Genomic DNA, 22,072 nt, shown 5'->3' with positions numbered 1-22,072 from the left:
ATTTCTAATTGCGTAACTTTTTATTTTTATATTTGAATTAGTATTAATATGACTTGGGTAGCTTTTAAGTTTCATATTATTTTATTTATTCCACATATTTAAAAAAATTTTTACAATAAATTAATACATTATTTTAGTAGTGGTGCACTTGATTAGTATTTTTATTTAATATAAACCATATCAGTGTTTGTTTTAAATTTTGCTTTACTCATATGCATGAAAATTAATTTTATTATTTTATTTGTTAAGCCTTGATATTGCATGATAATTGATTTATTTTCCCAAGGAATCATGGATGTAAGATTGTTTGCTTAGATTAGTTTTTTTATTTCACTTATTGCATGATGGATGCAGGCACACAGAAGCTGATTCCACAGTTAACACAGATGAGGTCCTTGGAAATGGAGATGGAAATTATGGGTATATTAATATTTTCTCTTCAGTTATTTTTGTAGATAAATTGTTCACTCAGTATTTAAGATATTTTAAATAAAATTTTTCTCTTACAATTAAAAAAAAAGTCTATAATGCAATGTAATAAATTAATATTTAAAGAAAATTCATTGTTTTATGAATGTTTTTACGTATGACAAGCAAATTTTTGCAAGATGCTTTATAGAATTAAATAATTTTAATTAATAAAATTTACTAGCAATAAAATAACGAAACTAATAAAATTTGTATGAAGAAGCAATGATTTTCTTGTTTTACCTATATTAAAAAGATTATGCTCCTATAATGAAGTAATTTTTCAATTATATGAAGGTAATGAATTAATAAAATTATTATTAATTTTATCTTGAAAATTTTCATATTAAGTTAGATTGAATTAGAATTGTTTTAAAATCTATTTGCTCAAAAAGTAAATTTAAATGAAATTGCATTTTCAATAAATTTTTATGTAACTCCATACATTACTTGATATTATTTTATAAAGTGGTTTTAAAATTATGTATTTTATTAATTTTGTTAAAATAAAGAAAACTACACAAACTGTAAAAAAATTTAAAGTAGAAATTTTTATAGAAATTACAAAAATGAAGACTAACATGAAAACATTTTTAAGTCTCCTAAATGTCCATTTGAGTTTGTCAGAACACACTCAACAGTAGCAGAGACAATCCTTGTTAATAGTCTTCTCTCTGCTGATGCACATGCAAATCATCAAATTGTCATTCTGGCATCATTTTTACCATTTGCATATGTATAGATGGAGAGGAACCTGTAAAGAAAGGTTCTGATGACTAAAATGGGCATGTGGAAATTTAAAATGTTTTCATCTTAGTTTTCATTTTTGTAATATATTCCTTCCAGTGGATTGATTCTTAATGATACCTTTTTTAAAAATAACTCTTAAATAAGTTTTTATTAATTTAAAAAAATTAAATATTTTTTTTTGTAAAATTCTGCCCTAACATATCAAAAACCACACTCAATTAAAAAAAATAAACCCTAGTCATTTTTATTTGGGTTAATTTAAATATTATTATTATTATTATTAATATTGTGCTTAAAATTTTTATATGAAAGACATTCTAATAGGTTTCTAAAATTATACTACATTTCTTGTGTAGCCCTGTTGCTGTGTTAACTGATCTTTCTGCTATTTGCCAGATAACCAGTTTGGCCCTGTATTTTGTGTGTTCAACAACCTTGTTTTTCATATTAATCCCAGATATTTAACACATGCAAAAATAATGACCATTGTAATGGTTTTTTCCTATCATGCCAAACCATTGAAATATCATACAGCATAGATAAACAAATCCTTCTGTACCATTATCTTAAATATTTTGCACAAATTTTACATGTGATGTGTGGAACAAAAGTTTTTTTTCCGATCATCTAACTTCATTTTTAAATATGCTAAATACGCCATTTATTAAGAGTTTGTAATGTTTTTCTGCTGCTTCTTTACATAACATCCACATATATAACAGAAGTTATTTAGATTGTTTAGGTAGACACTCCTAGATGCACCATCTGTAAATATTAATCATAACAACCTGTCGTAAAATGTAGCTACATTTAAGATAGACAGGTTGTTATGATTAATGTTTATATTTATATGTGTATATGGAGAGAGATTGAGAAATCTACAATGAAAATCCACAGGCACTTCCGACCTTGTACATATGAGTAACCAGGGCTGTTTTTCAAATGGAACATGCCAGTAGTCATATCAGTATATAATATCAGTATATAACACGAAAAAGTACTAGTAACTTGCTCAGTAAAAACATTACTATATGTTAAGTCACCATATATTATTTACTGGCATTAATTTAGAACCCTACAGTATTAGGAGTTTTTTCCTGTAACCTTAAATTGGAAATGTGCACTTTAGAGACAGTACAGTATCTTGATTGTGTGAAAAGTGCTACTTGTAATGCTTAAATAGTAAAAATAGCACTGTCAATATTATGAAAATTAAAGAATTTTGCAAAATCTGTAAGTGATGATAAAAATATTAGTTTTTTGATATTGGGATATTTCATTTGACTTACAATCTTAAAATGTTGCATTCAAAATCTTTGTAGACTTGTAGCATTATTATTGATAAGTCTAATCTAGTAGTTACTCAACAAAATGTATTAATAAAGATAAACAAATTCATCTTACATTTATAATTATTTGTTCCTATTTCAGCCAGAAATCTTACTTGAAGTATGAGGATCCTGTTGTCTGTGAAATATCTCCTTTATTGTCCTATGATGGTGAGGTATGTATTTAATAAGCTGAATTAAAAACATAAATTTCTTCTATACTATTGGAAATGATAACATAGTACAAAATATAATTCAGTAATCCAAGTTATTATGTTGGAAATTGAATCTAAGAATATGTTCTTTTGCTTAACTTATAGTTAAATTTCTATATTCTTGAAGACATTTTACCTAAATAAAAGCTAAATTGTTTGAATTATTTTGTTTTATTTATGTTAAGACAGCCATATGACTACTTGACTTTTAAATATTTCATGTACAAAATAAAAGTTTAACAGGAAATTTAATTTGTACATAATAATCAAAAATCCTCAATCTTAAGCAGTTTTGAGAAAAAAGAATCAGTTTTAAGCTGTTGGATTTATACACTCCAGTGCAGCTAAGGCTAGATTGAGAGCAATGGGGAAGAGGATGATGCTATACTCCAAGAACCTGTCATGAAGACGACACTAGAGAGAGACTGCAAACACATTCATAAGAATGGGTGGCATAGTAATGCTCTGCTCTATGAGTGGATATCTCATGGCTGTTCTTGGTTTGAATTTTCAAAAAAATGTGAAGAGAGACAACACTAGCTAGCAACACGAAAAGAAATTTGTTAGGTAATATTTTTCCAGATTACATCAGGTTTGCTCAGTTGATTAATGAAAGTAAAAATCCATACATTATTGCTTCAAATATCAGAATATGTAAGGAAGAAAAATGTGTTGAAAATATGATAGCATCAAAAACAAAATTTCAGTTAGCTTTATCAGTCCTTTTTAAACAGCCTCTTGGCTTTGAAAGAACATAAATTTCTTGAATTTATCTCTTTCTTGTTCTCTTTTTAAATACATCAACAGTGATCAACCATCATATTCATGTTCCGGTATCTTTAATATTTTCCTTCCATTTCTTTTAAGTCTTGGTGAAATTTTTCATGTTGTTCATTGTATTTACAATGTTAGATAATTAGGAAAGGCTTTAAATGTAAATGTCTAGACTTATATTACATTTTAACTTGAATTTTTGTAGCTTAAATTCTATGGACACATTTCAGAATCAGTGAAAATGGGATCTAAAATTGATTGAACTTTATTTTTTTATTGAACTATAAATTGCTGTATTCAAAAATTGATTCTATGACCAAATATTAAAAACTGTCAAAATTGGGGACGGTCCCCTGAAATCGGATATGTGATCACCCTACATTAGCTGAAATTATAAATCGACTTTAAATTGGTATTCTTATGAAGGGGCTGTTGAGAATTTGTGTGGGGCTCGGGTCTTTTCTATTTTCTCTCCGTTTTTTTTTTTTTTTTTGTAAATCATTGTTGTAATGACTTCGGCTATTTTTTGCTACTATTAATAATTAGGTATTAAGTAATTTGGTATCATATGTAGATGTTAGGTTCCATCTCTTATCAAAATTAATAATTATAATAACTGGGACAATGAGAATTTATAGGGCTGCAATTTGAAAAAATTGCAGCCCTATAAATTCCCACTGTCTATCCTTAATCTCAAGAACAAAGTTAGATAGATGAAAGATGAGACCACATATGGAAACCATAGGGGTAGTAGGCTCCGATTAGCTATATACAAACTTCCAATGCAAACCAGAAGTCATGTTATGTTAATTCAAAACTTTTCCCCTGAAAGGTGTTAGATGACAACTCTATTGTTAAAAGAAAAGTATGATGTACAGGGGGAGATACTACTAATTTGAGGAGGATAACTCATATTTTAAATTAAATAAATTTAAAAAATATGATTAAAAATTGTAGCCTGGCATTGTGATGATGTCACAATAAATAATTGTTTGTTGTATATGCCTTTCAATATGGAAAACAAAGGAAAAAGCCTTAGTGTTATTATTAATAATGAAAATTTAACATTGATTGTAATAGTAATATTAAGAACAAGAAATTTCAAATTTAAAACTAAGTTGTTAAATGATACAAAAGTGTTAGTATTTTCTTAATGTTGGAGTCAGAACATTTTTACAAATTCTGATTCCATTCAAAATTGCTTCTGACTTGACTCCACAGCACTGATAAATTTTACAATATTTTTAGAAATCAGGATGTATTTTCTAATAAAATTAAACTCAATGTTTTTGAAGCCTTTCATGCTTCATTTTGAACTTTCATTATTCTCTTCAAACTGTTTATCTGCTTGCTAGTAGTTCTATGTTAGGTCTCACAAATATTTCTTTAAGTTTAATTTTTTAATAACTTTGGAAACTTGATGCAAGGGTATTTGAATAGCCTGATACTTAAATTATTTCATGAGATTCTGTTTTGTGATGTAAAAAGAGAACTTTCTTTCAATCCAAGCTTTTACAAAGAATATTTTTTGATTCTGCATGGAGACTTTGGCAAAAAAATAATTTTATGTAAAGTTTTATTATGGAATTTTCTTTCCTTTTTAAATCACATCACTGTAAAAAGTATTTGAAATAATTTAAAATACTACTTATCAGAAAACTATGATAGGAAACATTTTAACTATTCTTTGCTGAATGCAAAAATGATGTCTAATTTCTGAGGTTTGTGTCATTGTGTATTTTGAAATAAGTCAAAAAATAGTTATTCTACAGAAATTTAAAAAATATATTATTCTGAATTGACATTATCAATATTAATGTATTTTAATGCACAAAATGAATTTAGTTCTTATTAGTTTTTTGATTAAAATGTAAAACTAAATAGATTGTAAAGTTGGATGCTTATGGACAGTAAAATTAAGGCAGCATTGAATGCTGATAACAGGCTCAACCAATCATCCATTTTAATTGTCAAAGTCAAAAGAAGGCAATTGGTGGCAGCAGTTATCAACATTCAATGTTGCCTTAATTTTGTCACCATTTGCATTAGAATTAATGCTTCACATTAATAGCTATTTTTAGTCGATATATAGAATAATTATAAGAATATAAAGTTTTTAAAAATTAAATTTTATTTGTAGGGTCTAGAAGAGATAGTTGCTGGGAAAAAGTTTTCTCCACCATTAGTATTGTGGTCGGCTCAAGAAAAGGAAATTCAAAATGGAATAAATGGAGAGATTATAGAATAATATAAACTACTCATCTTAATTCTTTGTCCAAATTTTCAAATGTACTTAAGTTAAACTATGACTGTCATTGCTGTCGTCATGATGATTAAATGTGCATTATGAGGCTCATAATGGACAGTCAGAATTTTATATATTTTTTAATTTCAGATGTATGAGAATGATAGGGTTTTTTTATACTTCAGAATAACATTTCTCTATTTCATTTATGGTGGGAACTGTGATGAATTTATAAAATACTTTACTGGTGCACAAATGACATTTGATTTCAGATAATGTCTAAATTTGGTGATGTCAAGTTGCCATTTTTTAAAAAATTGAATAAGCACGTTAAAGGAATTTGGTGTTGTAGATTCATTCCACTTTACGGGTGTTTGTTAAATATTTTCCTTTGTTTATCAATATTGCATTGCATTGCATATACTCTTGAAAAGCTTATCATTTAAAGTTATGTGATCTGAATTGCTGTCTTAATTTAGAATGTATTTATTGCTTGTCTTTAATATATTTTGTGCAATAGTATTAATTATTACTACTTAAAATAGTAAAAAATTTAATAATATTTTAAAATATTATTTAAAATATTCAAAATAATAATTTAAAATATTCAAAATAATAATTTATGCATTGTCTCGTATATTAATGTACTTATATAAGAACCATTAACATTGTATATTTCTCTAAACTGTTTTTAAAATGTAAAGTGCCTTATGCAAGGCACGATGTTAACTCAAAATATAAAGTGCCTCGTTTGAGAAGGAATATGTAAACTTTGCTTTATATTAGTGATTATCGATTTTCAGTCAGTTGTAAGAAAGTCTATTTAATATTATTTACTAATTAGAGAGGCACAAAACACACATCATATCTAAAACAACTCTGTACAAAGTTTTTTAAGTAATTTACACTATTTAATTAATTTTTATGGCTAATATTTTAGATTAGCTCAGTGCTTCTCAGCAGTGTGCCCCAAGAGATCAGAATATTATGAAACTGATTTGCTACCATGGATATGACAACTCTGTAGGGCCTATAGGATAACAATTATTATAGTACACAACTATTTATAATTTAAAATATATTAATACGCAAAGTGCAGCAGAAAAACTTTTCACATTTTACAGTGTGCCACAAGCCAAAGAGTTTGAGAACCACTGGATTAGCTACTCTAAAATTTTTAACCAGTTTTTACATTAATTTAAAATTAATAAACATAAACATAAATTATAACACCCTGTGTGTGTGTATGTGTGTACATATAATAATGTAATTATTTCTTCAAAAAAATACAAAAGCTTCAATCCATAATGTGTGTAAATTTCTTTTTAAAATTCATAATAAGTTCCTGTAACCATATGCCATCAAAGAAAATGTTGTCATCAGTATTATTACATGTTGTTGACAAGAGATCTGATGACGCGTTCAAATTTTAAGATAAAATTTTTCAAAAATTATTAGTATATCAACATTAAAATGTACTCTGAGAAGAAATTTTAGTTTAAAAAGAAAAAAACATATTGTACTAATATAGTGAGGAGAATCCAGAATGAAAGACACTAATACTTCACTAGAATATTATGGCGTGTAATAAAGAATTTAAGAGTACTTATGTATGAAGAGCTAGAGCTGCCATTTAAAAATTTGTCTTTTTTGTATGAAAATATTTGCATATACTTCCTAATTAAAATTTCTATTAGCTGAGAATTTCACTAGTGTAATGACTTGTAGTATATAAATATTTAATCTTACAACTTTTCAAGAGTATATAGATATGTAAAAACTGAAGCATATTCAGTTGTACTGTATAATAAAAGTAGCATTAAATCAATGGAATTATATTTAATGAAAATTCGTATAGAAGAAACATTTTATTTTTTAACTTCTTAATTGACATGTAAAAATTCTTTGTTACCGACCCAAAAATTACTTTATAAAGTATTAATAAAGTAGGACCAAATTCATTGTTTTTATCGAATCTGGAGAAACATTTTATATCTTTAAGAAAATAATATTTATATTGTTAAAATATAGAATTTATGCTTTCAAACAATTACAGGTCTTCGTGTTGAATGGTTTTTGTATAATGTATGTGATTGTATTCAAAGCATGATTGTGAAAAGTGTGCTTTGTAATGTGATTATGTGTAAAACTCCAAATGATTGAAAATACAGATTTTAAGTTAAAATTCTGGTCAAAAGTTTTTTTTAATATATAGACAATTTTCCCTCGACTTAAATTTAATTTAAAAAATCACATATACAAATCATTAATAGTTTATAAATTTAAAACCATGTTTTAAGAAAATTCATTTGTAAACATAGGCACAGTTTTACAATGCATAAAAGTTAGGAAAAATGACTTTTTTTTAATATAAATTGAAGTTGTATGTTAAAGACAGCATGCTCTTTATTCATAGAGAAACTTTTGAATATGATATTCTTGCGAATTCTATCCAAATTTGTTCCTTATAAGAATTACATATTAATTTTTTATAAACATGTAGATATGTATTGTGATATGTAAATTTTTTTATGTATTTGTTAGTGTTATTGATTTCCTTTATGTATAAGAACCGGCTAATCCTTAACACACCAATATTATCATAGTTAAAAAGTGCAGTATACTTGATTTCTTCGTAGTGTGTTCAATAGATAGGCCTATGTATGATTTTTTTTTTATTTATCTGTGAACAGTTTCCCTGCAAAAAGTCACTAATCATGAAGTATTGGTAAGGCCGTACTTTCATATTTATTTTTTAAAAAGTCTGTCGATTTGTTTCTGTTGTGATTATTTGTCGTCGCTTCCGTTCGCAGCAAGCTGCCTACGGAATATGTGATACAAAATAAAGCCTATTATCTTCATCACGTGTGTTTCTGTATAAGTTCGACACAGCAATTTTGTGCTATTTCCCCAATGAACATAGAAAGAACAAGAAGCAATCAAGCATTATTGTATTTTTCTCTCTTCCAGCTAATGCTAACTAGTCTATGTATAAAAGAAAAGATAATTGCAGCCTAAGTTTACGCGATGAAAGCGAAAGTCTATGCTATATAGGCCTATGCTGCATATGAACTCTGCTAACACAGTGGCACGTTTCTAGCTTTGAGGCCAAGGCAAATCTGAATTAGGGGTCCCATATACAGTACAATGGTGACTTCAGAAATTTTTCTTCGGGGAAACTTCCTATTGGTGGGGCCTCCGGAAAATTGCTCTTTTTGCCCGTATGATAACGAGCCACTATGCTATGCTGGAGGCTGTTATATACAACGGAAAGTATGGAAATCAGTCAAAAAATGACCCCAAGATTTTCGCATTTTTGGACTCGACATGTTGAAACGTCGGGGAAATGCAAAAAATACGAGTTTTCTTTCTGTATACATATATGGATGTTAGTGTGTGAGGGGAGCATGATTTTGTTCATCCACTTTGAAGCTTAATATCTCCCCGTTTCTTTTATCGAAATTTTCTGAAAATTTGCAGAGAGGTTTCTGTATTAGGGGGATTGATGCTATTAAATTTTGATGGTTAAAGGTTGAGATAAAGGGGAAACTGTGTGTCATATCGAGTAGGGTCGGACTTAAGATTTTACTCGTTGTTAGTATTTACAATTTTTCATAAAACTCATCTGTATCCTAAAAATTAAGCTTTTACCATTTTATAATAACTATATTTTTTTTAAATGAAATAGCTGTCCTGTAAAAAAAATCCATCTGTTGTTATCTCATAGCCGTTTCGAAGCTACAGCACTAATTAGTTTGATCGGAAACAGAATCTATTGAAACAAATTTAAAATAATTACAGCTCACTAAATAAAACAAACAAAAGTTATTTTAGTTAATATAACAATTTAAGTTATGTGTCTTTATACAGTAGATATTGTTTTTTTAAGTACCGTGGCTAACAATTTTTTACTTACGTGATGTGTGTTAAAATAACATTTTAAAATTTCATAAGATCATAAATAAGGAAAAATGTATTCCTAATTGTTAGAGATTGAGCAAAATCTTTCGTTGTATTAATTGTTTCTTGCACTGTGAAGTCTGTTATAATAATATAAAATTAAAATATTAAACAATATCGCGTTAACGATGACAGTAATAGAAATATAATCAGATTAAAACAAACTTTCTCTTCCAAGTATAATAATACAATTATTTATCTTTCAATCAAATATTGTTTTTGTTTTACACAAAGTTAAAAACACGGACATTCTTCTTTACTACGCTATGACAATAAAAGTCATCGAAGTTCATTCGAATTTTATAAAATAAAACACAAATCTTGTGTAGTCTACGTCATTCTGATTGTGTAAAACTTTCTCCTCTCTGTCAATCGTCATAAAAGTCCACATCTACGAGTATTTTCCTGAAAAATAAAAAGCATAAATTGCTAAATAAACATATTCATCTGGAGTCAATCATTCGAATATTTTGCAATTATTTTAAAATAATAAAAAGACATTGTACAAATTACGAAAACGTGACAATTACCGTAGATCGACATCACGAAGTTCTTTTAAAAGGTCAATTTCCTTCTCAATCAACAAACCAAGTGTTAAAAAGTGACGCTAGTTTATTAATCAGCGAGTAGTTTCTTAAGTAAACTCGTTGATATAATGTCGGAGGCTTGTAATAACGTTGAGATGTGAAATCGTCGTCTAAATATACGGAAGAATTCATCATATCCGTGTACGAACCGCGCCATATTTTCGTGTAAAAGTCCTGTCGGAAGACATTACAAATTATATTTAAATCAAATATAATAAAGAATAACACGGCAAAGGTTTAACAATCAAATAGGACATATTAAAACACGAATAATTCGACTCCGAAGCGTGTTATGCTACACCTATCTCGTTTTAATACACGGAAAAAATCTTAGCCTTAGTATTAAATCGTTTCCTACAACAAATGAAAGATTCTTAGACTCACCTCGAGTACATCCACGTCCACGGGTCGAACGTATCTACCAATCGCATCGTTGGCATGAAATCCGTCGCCATGATTACCGAATCTATCCGCTCTAAATCCTTTTAAGTACATCCGTTCTAAGAGGCAAAATCTGCAGATTCGATAATTGTCGCAATTTCCTGTTTTGCCGACGCATTTGTATCCACCGACGAAAACGATGGCGATTATAAAAAATCTGACGCAGCGTTTGCAAGCAAAATTTCCATAATAATCGGTCCAGGCTTGACCGTCGCAAATCACGCATTTGGAATTAATAATACTACCTAAAAAATACATCAAAAAGATTTTTTTTAATATTCAAATATAAATAATATATAAGAAACTACGGGATGATCCGGAAACAATACCCTTTTTCTAAAACGAGAATAATACAAACTTACCTCTTTGCCTTCGAAACTGCTCAATCTGTTCAATTGAACACATGTTCGCAATTATTAATCGAGAAGTGCTGGGATATAGGCCATTTACACAAATGTATTACAGTATCAGTCTTTCGACTTGTTCTCTGGAAGTTTAAGGTACGGAAGGTAAATCCTCGTCACCTAGGAAATATATTTCTGTAGACCAATCAAATGCTAGGTGTATTTTTTCTAGTAGACGATTGGCAGTTTATATCACTGACGGAACTGCCAATCATTCACTAGGGAGGAATCACGGAGCAAGGACTTCACAATAGAAGAAAGTTGATCAAACTATGTTATATATTTTAAAAATTGTACGTTTTTCGTTAACTCTTATATATCATTTACTTATAGTAACTGGAAAGAAAAAAATTTTGTAGGATGTTTAGGGATATAGAACAGTTGAACTTTTGAACGATTTGTCACAGAACTCCTCCTTCCTCACTACAGTACTCATCTCTTAACCAGGTGTTTTTTCCAAGGCAAGACACTTGGCCATTTTTTCGTTTCCATCCGGAACAGTAAGAAGAATTCTAAGAGTTCATAATCATATATATAGTATACTTAGAAATATAATGTATATCTGTTTTATTCCTTCCAAAATAGAAAAATTAAATAGTTAAATTTCTTTGTTTCCGTTCTTTTCTTCTTTGGAATATTCGTCCTTTTAAACTCATTCTTTCTTAAAAGTATATTATATGAATTGCAGATTTGGGATTAGTGTTGATGTGTATCAGTTATAATTATTCGTTAAAACTGTTAAATCGTAACAGTAGTGAGCCTGTAACCCAAAAAATTCCAGGTAGAAATCATTGTTTCAAGCACCGATGACTCCGTTCTTGATTAATTGGAAGCATTCGGAGTTTTCTTTGTTGTACCTTTTCTAGAATTATAATTCAATTGAATCTCCTTCGATAAACTGTCGATTTTGTATTTCAAAGTGTTTTTGTTATCTCAGAAAACGGTGGCGTGTCGTGACATTTGATGATAGGGAAGCTGTGCTCTGTAAGAAGCCGACTTCCAGGAGCAATCAGTCAATGATGGTCTATGGTCCATTCGTATTCGTTTGTTCGATAAGCCAATAAAAACCATAGACTTCTCTAAATGTATTTTTAATTAATAGATTATTTAAAGTACTTAATAAATAAGCAAGTTCAATATAATTACCTCTGTTATATTAGATTCAATAGATTCCCTATGCCCTCTAAATGCCAATTCTTGCTTCGATAACATCTACTAATTTAGATATAATATATCTATTAGCCGTAACTTTGTTATGATTTTCAATATTTATTTTATATTGTTTAGTAATGTTAAATTCTATTCTAAACTCTTCGTAGACTGCGTTATATAATTAAATAAACCACTCACAAAACCTTTTTAACCGCAGCCGTTTTTATTACTCTTCAAACGTTTTCGGTCATTTTTAATGACCTTTTTCAAGATGCAACGAAAATCGAATGCTGACAGATTTGTACTAACGATAAATTTGCTTTCGGAACGCTTTTAAAAAGATTTTTCAGTGCGTATGCTCATAAACATATATTACAGTATAAAGTGATAACAAAGGAAAAAATAAAATGGTTAGATAAACACAAACATAAATAAATAAATAAATGAAATATAAAGATAGTTGTAGATTAACACAAATCGTCTCAATTAATTTACTGCCACATCGCTTCTTCTGAATAAAGCTAACCTCTTTCATAAAACAACTTCACATAACGCTGGCTCTCCATGCTGCCGATATCTTGCTTGCCTCTCTGAAATTAATCGCCTGCCCTTCATGGCTGGTTTTGTATATATGCCAGGCCTCTGCATATTAGGGGTGTTTTTTATCATGAATTTTTTGTATAATATTTGCTTTTTCCCATTCCGCTTTAACTTCCGTGGGTCTGCTAAAATATATGTCGCTAGTGCTGTGACTGGCTGTTCATTCCTTATGTTTTTTTTTTATGCTCCGTCAACTTTACTTCAAGCGACCTCCCTGTGGCTCCAATGTAATAAAGCTGTTTCTGCCTCCGTTTATCTGCTACTGGGATTCTATAGACTCCGGGAATACGTCTCCGGTCTATCGCGTCTTTGTCTGCTCTTAACATTCGATAAACTGTGGGGTTCCTTTTGAAAACTATTCTCTTGCTAGTTGCTGTTCCTATTCGTTTGTAGATATTGCTTAACTGGACCCTATATTCCATCACTGTATAACCTTTTATTTTTCTTCTTTCATTAAGCTCGTTATTGCCCGTGTTTATTTTGTTGGTAAAGACTCAAATGTTGACCCCAAATTTCCTTGCTAAGTTTTTAATATACTGTATGGGTATACTAAATATAGAGTCTATATTTAGTATACCCATAACGCTCGCTTTATTTCAGAAATACAATAAGAAGGCTGGTTTAAAAAGATGCTGACTGGCACATGGCTCAAATGTGAGGATTTCTATTTTATATTTTACTAGTTTGAAATCGGTTATCAGTTCAATCTTAAAAGTATAAATATCGTTATATTTATTGATCATTGACTAGATAAATAAATTACTTTTACTTGCCTGGTTGTTATATATATTAGAGGAAAAGTATGGCGATCTGCCGAAAAGTTACCTACTTTAAGATTTTTATATTTTTGGACCAGTACACATTGAAAAATCGAGAAATGCAAATAACTTTGGGTTTCCCCCCTTCATGTATCGATGTTACTGTGTGGGGGACACGATTCTATTCACAAATTTGATGCTTCATGACTCCTATCCTATTTCTCAAAATTTTCTGAAATTTTGCAAAGGACGTTGTTTGGTTAGGGGAGCGATACTATTAAATTTTGGTCGCTAAAGATCGAAGGGTGGGCAGATATAAGGAGGTCGTGTCTCTTACCTCGAGTAGGGTTGGACTTTATGAAGATTTTACTGGCTATTAGCACTTACATTTTTTAAATAATATTCATCCCTATTCTGAAAATTAAGCTTTTCGTTATTTTATTATAATAAAACATATAAAAAAGACATTTTAATAAAACTTCATAACAGGCGGAGCCACCAAAAAATGCCGGGAAAGTTAAACAACTTAAGGCAGGATTTTCTTCTGTATATATAAGTTTCTTATAGAGATAATAAAATACAAAATGAATAGCTGCATGTACTTATATCTGAGTTAAATTGAGTATTTTCATGAAACAAATTTTTTATATTATTTTCGCTAAAATCAAAGGCAATACATAACGAAGTAGCACTAAAATGCAGTCAACTATATGAATTAATTGATGACGATAGTTTTTATCTTTCCTGAAAAATAATTATATGTGGAAATGTGATATATTTATTGAATAATTCATTTAACTTAAAAAACTGACCTATTAGACCTATTAATTCCCACTGTCACTGTTTGTATTCCTTATCCTTAAGAAAGGCGTTAAAAAGATTACTCTACTGTTAGAGAAAAAGTTCGATGTACAGGGGAAAGACACTACAGTACTAATTTGAGGTTGAGATTTTAAATTAAATAAATTAAAAAATATGATTAAAAATTACAGCATGCATTGTGACAATGTCACAATAAACAATTGCTCAGTTCAATGACACTTTGGTGATTTCATTTTCAATCTTAATTTAGTTTTTAAATATTTTTTGACAAAGATTTAAAATAATTATTCGGTTTATTTACCGTATTTTAAATAAAAAGAGACTATCTACAAGACAAGAAATCAAGTTCATGGAATTATTAAAGCTTAGTTTTCATTTTTTGATCAGTTAAAACTCCAGTTTCTAGACATTCCGTAAAAAATGAAAGCTGCCATTAATTAAAATAATTAATTCAAAATACACCCAATCACACACAAATGATTTCTTCTATGCGACAATTAATAAATCTGTTTAGAGTAAATGTTCAACATTGTATTTTATCAGAGTCTAGAACATTAATTAATAATTTCTTAATCGAAATATATAAATCTTCACAATATATCGACACCAGACAAATTTTTTATTGTACTTTCTATTGATATAAACAACAAAAATGTATATTTATAAATTTTAGTTTATATAATACGATTTTTAGGAAAGTTTTCCCTATTAAAATGATTAAGATCAAAAATTCATTGACCGATGTATTTGCTTTAGATTTTAAGATGTTGTATTACTGAAAACACGAATAACTAAAATAACAAAATTAAATTTCACTAAAATTAAAATTTACTTTGAACATCAGAGAAACTGAAATGAATATCTTAATTCTGTTTACGAAAATAAGTAAGGAAAGTGAATCCCAATCACATTTAATCGATTACTAAATGTGCGGTTCTGTGGTAAAACACGGCGTAATCTATCTTAATCAATTGGTATAAAAATAAATTACTTTAGGCATATTTAAATTTGTTTTCTTCTTCTTTTAGGTGTTATATAATTTTCATTTTGCTGGTAAAATAGCAGAACACCTGCTATTGTCACGCGATAGGATGACTCACACAACTTACAAATCTCTTATAAAATAGAGCATCGACGAATATGGAGCTTATGCTGAAGTTATTCGTATTTACCATTGCTTTTTCTGCAATTACTTGCTGGCAAGATTCGGCTGTTAGACCAGCGGATCCGTTTAACCAGGTGCTACAAGCCTTCGAACGTTATTGTGGTAAGTGTCGGTAACATACGATTAACTTTTTGCAGATATTCTCATGTTTTACTAATGTTTATTTTTATAATATTCTGTTTAAGTTTATAAAAGTCTAGACAATATTCGAGAAAATTACGACTTTAATTATTTTTCTCGTGTTTCTTGCTTTTCTAAATTAGCTGTGAGCGACGAGACAAAAGCAAACTTTCGATTTTGCATTATTGAAAATAGGGCAGATTTAATAAGCTTTTAAAGTTTCAAAGAGCTTTTATTTTAAAGTAAATCTTTCTAACAATAATTTACTGTTATTTCATATTTAGGTTCTTGAATTTACTAAAAACTGTGTTCAACAACTGAAATTTTTTCAAACACACTGCCAGATTGATGATTACATTTGTAAAATCAGACAGACGTCACCTCATGTAATTTTTTGAAACTTTTTAACGTTATAATAATTATTATTCATTTCCTAACCCACTAATATTTATCTTAATAGAAATACGGGAAATTTGTCAAATGTTACAGTTCTGCTCTCTACATTTTGAGTTTCGACGATCCGAAAACCTATCCCACTCTCAATGTAAGTACAGTAGAGCATCGATTATCCGACCCCGATTAACCGACTTATCGGTTAACCGACCGCGTTCTAGTCGGCAAATTCAAATGTCCGCTAGTGATGTGGCGCTACAATATTTAGTTATGTCTTGGCTACTTTAATATTATTTTTGTTAAATTTTTGCATGTTTTAGCTGGCAGCACTGGCTCGACCATGAAAGGGAGGCTAGTATTTAAACCAGGCCTAATACACTATACTAATAATGTATTTTTTCATACCTTTCGGTTATCCGACTTTTCAGTTATCCGACCAACCCCAGTCCCCAATTAAGTCGGATAATCGATGCTCTACTGTATTACTACATTCGATTTATATGTAAACTAGCAGATCAGCCCGGCATTGCTCGGGCAAAAAATAACAACAGCACAGATTAAGATTATTAGACTATTTCGTTTGTCTAACCCTTGTACTATATTGTATTTAGTGTTTGATTTATGTTTACAGAGTTTATCACACCGAGTCCCCAATCAAACACATTTACAATTTTTTAAATTATGTACAGTGGCGGAATAAAGAAATTATTGAAATTTATTCGATTGGGACTTGGTGTGATAAACTCCTACTTAAGATAACATTTATTGTTATATAGTCTATTTTAACCGTTTTCATGGGCGCAATAATTAGGTCCCTTTCTTCCGAGGCTGATTAGAGAATTTTTAGATGGGTCTAAACATATGTTACATCTGTCGCAAAAACGCAACAAAACCGCATTTAAAATAGTACTGTAGAAGCCAAGTTCTTCAAGATAATCCTTAATGGCTTATATATAAGTTTAGATTGTAGAATTCGTAATTCTACAATAAACTGTTTTAATTTATTTATTCTTATTTCATTCTATTTTTTTCAGAAATGCTTTGAACAAACAGACAGTAGACAACAGATATCGATTTCTTCACTTCCTTCATTAACACTTCATTGAAAATTAACTTGTATAATTATTATTTGAAATTCTCTTATAATTCTAAATATGTATAAATGATTATATGAACGTAATTTTTATAACGCGTTTATGAAATGCTTTATATTAATTTATATTGTAAATTTTGAGTCGATTCAAATTGTTGAATGCTACTGAAATTTTTTATGATTGGTAATTTGCTGTTGTGGAATATTTTTTAAAAACGTACACTGTATTCGTAACACCATCGAGTAGTATGAGAGATAGAAAAACAAAAGGAATATAATGAAGTGAAATTTTCGTAAATAGAGTATTTAACTTTATAGAAGCATTTTTAACGTTTATTAAACTTTTGTTAATATTTTTGAAAATGGAAATTAAATTCGCACATTAGTGAACGTTGCAGTAAATAATGCATTCTCTAATTTCTGTTTTGCTGTAATCGTGTTAATAAACAATGCCACACTGTGGGTGGTGTACGAATTAAAAGTGTGGGGCCGGGAGTTGAGAACATAAACAATAACAATAATAATTACTGTTTCCTCCCTATTCGAAGTTTAAATTTTATTTCTCGAATTCCTTTTTTATTTATACATAATTTAACCGGATAACGAACCTATAAACGGACATCTGTTGAGTTCGCCCCCCCGGTTGGCAAGTGTTTGTCGAGTCAAAGTCGTTAAACCCGTGATTTATCCGGTAAACAAGATCGGGGTGGTAAAGAAATGGGTGCGCGAGACGATTTAATTGTCACATTCCCGACCTAATTGACAGATCCCCGATCGTACATTGTGGGAGCAACTGAGGGATCGACCGACTGTGGTAATTTTGGGTCATCGGGTTGCACCGAGTTCAAAGCGGAATCTGTCCGGCTTTCCATCGGAGGGGGCGGTATTCGGGGCTGAGTGGTCCCGGCTGCGCCTTCTCCAAGTCAGAAAAACACATTTAGATGTAATTTACGGGACCGTCGTCCGGGGAAGGGCTTGACCCGACTCGGACGGGGAGCGGCCCGGGAGGGGGAGTTCGGGGATCTTCGGCGACCCCGCGGCCCGAATCGCGTCCCTGGCAACAGACCAGGGACCAATAGCGAAAAAGAAGACCCTCGTTCGGACCAACCAAAAGTTCGGGATTTCGGGAAAGAAAGGTTATAAAAGCCCGAAATTCCCGGGGTACGGGGAGGTGCATGTCGAGGTATAGAGTGCGAGATCGGACAACCGGGGATTGTGTCGTGTTCACTTAGGATAAAATCAAGACAGACTCTCTCCAACGGAAGAGAAAACCTTGATTCTCCGGAGACAAACTTCGGACCAGACTCCTCATCCCTCACGGAGACGATTTCCTCTACCACGAGCCAAGCGAGACCTCCCGTTTCTGGATCTCCCGAGCACTATCGGACGGGGACAGAAGACGACTTCAGCGGAACACTTGGCGAACCAGCATCACAGGCGGAAACGAACCTTCCTCCGCAGCAACTTTGGCTTTATTTGTAAGCATGTCTTTGTCAAAATAAACGCGTAAAATTGGGCAATACGATCTCTGTGTGAGTCGTCTTTGCGTCCAGCAAACCACTACCCCCATACGGTAAAGGCCCTTTCGAGGCATCCTGACCTAAAGCGAGTCGGGTCAACTTCGCCCCTTTCACTAAGAGGCGCAAATCCTCACAAAAGAGATTGCAGCATTTTCTTACTGAAATTAATGTAAAATTCTTTTATTGAGGCAGAGGTTTCTATTAGCAAAGACTGGAAATCGTTAAAATCCAAAACTGGATTTTGTTCCTTAATAGTAATTGGTACAATTGTACAAGGAGTACATTGTTCCTGACTGAAGCACGGCAACGGTTGCAAACTCACCTTCGATCGTTAAAGGGCCGTTAAATCAAAGATATTTTTCAGCTTTCGATCAGCCTGAAGGAATGAAATTCAGCTAATACATAATCAATTTATAATTTAAAATCAGAAATTAAACAAGCTCTATACAATAAATTGAAAATTTTGTTTATTGGTTATAACTGTATTACATGTGTAAAAGAAGTTGGAAAAATTTTGATAAATTATCCGAAAATAAACTTTTATGTGGATTTTACATTATTTAGTTTCCTTGGTCTTGATATTCTTCACAGAATGGTTCAATATTCGGAAAGAATTCTTGTTGTTTTCAGGACTTTTACATAATGATAACAAGTATTTTTGCATCTGTATCAAACTGCATTGAAATTGTGAGAAATCTTCATTTTTTGTCCATTTAAAATCTTCACAACAACTCATAGAAAACGGAAAGGAGTATAATTTGATTAGACTTCTTTTCAGTTGCAGCATGTATGAGTTTAATTCACGAAAATCGTCATCTATTTCGTGTATGCAATCATCTCGATTTTGCTGTATCAATAACTGTAATGTTTTCATTGTTTCCTGCCTTCTAATTATCATTCTACACCAGCTTTGTATAGCTAAAACGTTTGTCATAACTATTCTACGTCCAGACACCTTTCGATACCATTTACATATACGATTAATATTAATTTGTTTCACTATATTCGTGATAATCATGCTTCTGAAGAATTGAATTCTGCGTGATTTATGCATAACAGACATTTTGCAAATTTTACAATTCTGTATCAGAAATATGAACCATTTATTGATTGCGCAGAAAGCTGCATCATCTGTAAATATTTCTGACAGCAACTTTGTCATTATATACCAATTGCTAATGAAATTAGAGGCTTCTATTTCGTCAAACTCTTGACATTTCTCATTATTTAAATGGTGAAATGATTTTCTGAAACTATTATCTAATTCTTCCATCTGGGATACAGACTCAATTTTCAGTTTAGTTATTTTCCGGCTAATTTTTTGTTTACTAATTCTTAATATGTTATCATACATAAAGTTTCTTACATTGTTTATTTTTGTCCACTTTTGTAAAATACACACGGCTTTACTTTTCACTAAAAGTTTCAAATATTTCCTTATTTTATAGTCTTTTCTTTCTACAATTGGAAACTGTTTCTTGTAAATTATTGTTATCGAAATTCGTACACAGTGGACGAATATCGTACGCAGTTTATGAGAACGATTAGCATATATTTTAATAGTGGTTTGGTTAGGCATACGTAAAAATGAGTATGACAGATGCTTCGAAAATTTGAATTTATACCACATTTCTATTTGCCGTGATGCTTTTATCTTAGCTATTAAATGAACAAAAACTCGACTGCCGTACCATTTTTCTATCGTCTGTAGATTATTCTGAAGCTTCGTAAGTGAGGAAATTGACTTTTCAAATAAATGTGATAAGTACCATCTTTTTACTATACAAATGCCCATGATAATATGTTTTTCTACTAAGTAACAATATAAAATATTTATCCCTTCGACTGTCTGAAATTTAGATTTTCTCTTCTTTAATTCAATCAGATAACTGATGATACGAGAGAGTGTTTTAAATAGGGTCATGTCGGACTTAAACAGATGGACCTTCATATCTTTTAGCTGTTGTAAATTTGCGAAAAGACTCATTTTGCGATACCAGAATTGTATGTCAGTAATTTCTACTAAATATTTCTTCTTAAGTATATCAAAAGAAATTGTCGGGTTAACAGGATAGTCTTTCAATTCATGTTGGCTATAGATAATATGCATAAGTTCTGAATCATCGTTAGACTTCATGTTCCTATTTTGAAATAAATTTTCTGATTTATCATTATTAACGTCGTACATTTGATTCTTTCTTCGCATGTGCGTGCTTCTATCACCAATGCTTTCAATACATGAAGTCGAAGGTTTGCAACGGACATTCCCTTTAAAGCACATTCTATTTCTTTTTTTCATTATGCAGTAATTGTATAAGATATTAAAATTTGCGGTTTCTTTGAACCATTTCTGAATTAAAACACTACAAACACGCTCCATTATTCGCTTTCTATACACAGATCGCAAATGCCATCGCTGAATTACAAACGCATAAAGTTTGTTACTTTCTTCTAATTCTGCAATCATTTTTCCTGGTTTATGCTTCAACAATTTTTCTGGCTTAAAATTCAAGTTACGTGTAGAATTCTGACGTTCCTTCTCGTCTGCCTTTCTGGCTATAACTGTAATAAAAATGAATTAGTAAATATTTAATCGTTTCAAACTCGTTCTTCCTGTGAACACAAAAGAGTCTTTTTTAGACAGCTCAATAATGGTTCGGCCAGGCTGACAACGGGATTCACGGGCACGACGAAAAACGGGGCACCCAAGAAAAGTGTTAGGAGATTTCCACCCCTTCAAATACAATTTCCAGACCGAAAGAGGGGTACTCTACCCCTTAACCGCTCGATTATCCAGCCGTCAAATTTAATACTAATGTCAGATATATGCCAAATAGCTCTTACCCATCATATTCAGGAGAAAGAGTAGATACAGAAAACACGTGACAACGTTGCAGAGATATTCAAATAAGCCTTGTAAATTCAGAATTCCAAACATGGCGGCGTAAAAAGATGAATTCATTGTTCAAAAGCCATTATTATAACATCAACGTATCTGTTTCTTATAAATGTATTGTTGGATTTTTAAAAGTTTTCATTATTTTGATTGATATAAGAGAAATTAAATCTATTAAATTAACGTAAAACGAGTCACATATATTAGAATGAATTCAGCTTAAAACAAATCATTGGCAGACTTAGCGACAGACAAATGATTGAGCACTTTCGGTTTGCTGGAGTGCAGAGTTAAGACTTGTATGATTGGCAGAATATAATTCATGTGTCATATGTAAAAATTTGATTGTACTGTAATTGGTTAAGAATTACTCACACTTCC

General features: G+C 30.6%; 2 protein-coding genes across 7 annotated transcripts in view; one reads left to right on the top strand and one right to left on the bottom strand.

Moving 5' to 3' along the window:
- LOC136975773 (UDP-N-acetylhexosamine pyrophosphorylase-like) overlaps nt 1-6,300 on the top strand; it is a 61,225-nt gene extending 54,925 nt beyond the window's left edge. For 4 of the 6 annotated variants that reach the window (XM_067270889.1, XM_067270887.1, XM_067270888.1 and 1 more), the window contains 3 exons: nt 355-420; nt 2,650-2,722; nt 5,676-6,300. In XM_067270889.1, coding sequence (XP_067126990.1) covers nt 355-420; nt 2,650-2,722; nt 5,676-5,783 — 247 coding nt within the window. In that variant the 3' untranslated portion in view covers nt 5,784-6,300. Of the gene's footprint in view, nt 1-286; nt 421-2,649; nt 2,723-5,675 lie in introns of those variants that run through there. The other 2 variants (XR_010880826.1, XM_067270891.1) reach the window with 2 other exon arrangements.
- Nucleotides 6,301-10,102: 3,802 nt separating this feature from the next.
- On the bottom strand, nt 10,103-11,220 carry LOC136975821 (uncharacterized). The gene is made up of 4 exons (XM_067270968.1): nt 11,131-11,220; nt 10,712-11,013; nt 10,271-10,501; nt 10,103-10,145 (listed from the first exon to the last, which is right to left on the bottom strand). The coding sequence occupies exons 1-3, from the start codon at nt 11,171-11,173 to the stop codon at nt 10,316-10,318; spliced, it is 531 nt and encodes a 176-aa protein (XP_067127069.1). The 5' UTR covers nt 11,174-11,220; the 3' UTR covers nt 10,103-10,145; nt 10,271-10,315.
- Between the last annotated feature and the right edge of the window lie 10,852 nt (nt 11,221-22,072).

The sequence above is a fragment of the Centruroides vittatus genome, unplaced genomic scaffold (genome assembly GCF_030686945.1).
Source record: "Centruroides vittatus isolate TY-2023 unplaced genomic scaffold, ASM3068694v2 contig_388, whole genome shotgun sequence".
NCBI lineage: Eukaryota > Metazoa > Arthropoda > Arachnida > Scorpiones > Buthidae > Centruroides > Centruroides vittatus.
This window is presented reverse-complemented; position numbering and strand designations above follow the sequence as displayed.

Bases quoted from the DNA above. Each gene is read 5' to 3' on its own strand.
- LOC136975821 (XM_067270968.1), bottom strand. From the start codon at position 11,173: ATGTGTTCAATTGAACAGATTGAGCAGTTTCGAAGGCAAAGAG. The intron at 11,014-11,130 runs GTAAGTTTGTAT...TGTATTTTTTAG, and splicing joins GCAGTTTCGAAGGCAAAGAG to GTAGTATTATTAATTCCAAA. The intron at 10,502-10,711 runs GTGAGTCTAAGA...GTCTTCCGACAG, and splicing joins TGGACGTGGATGTACTCGAG to GACTTTTACACGAAAATATG.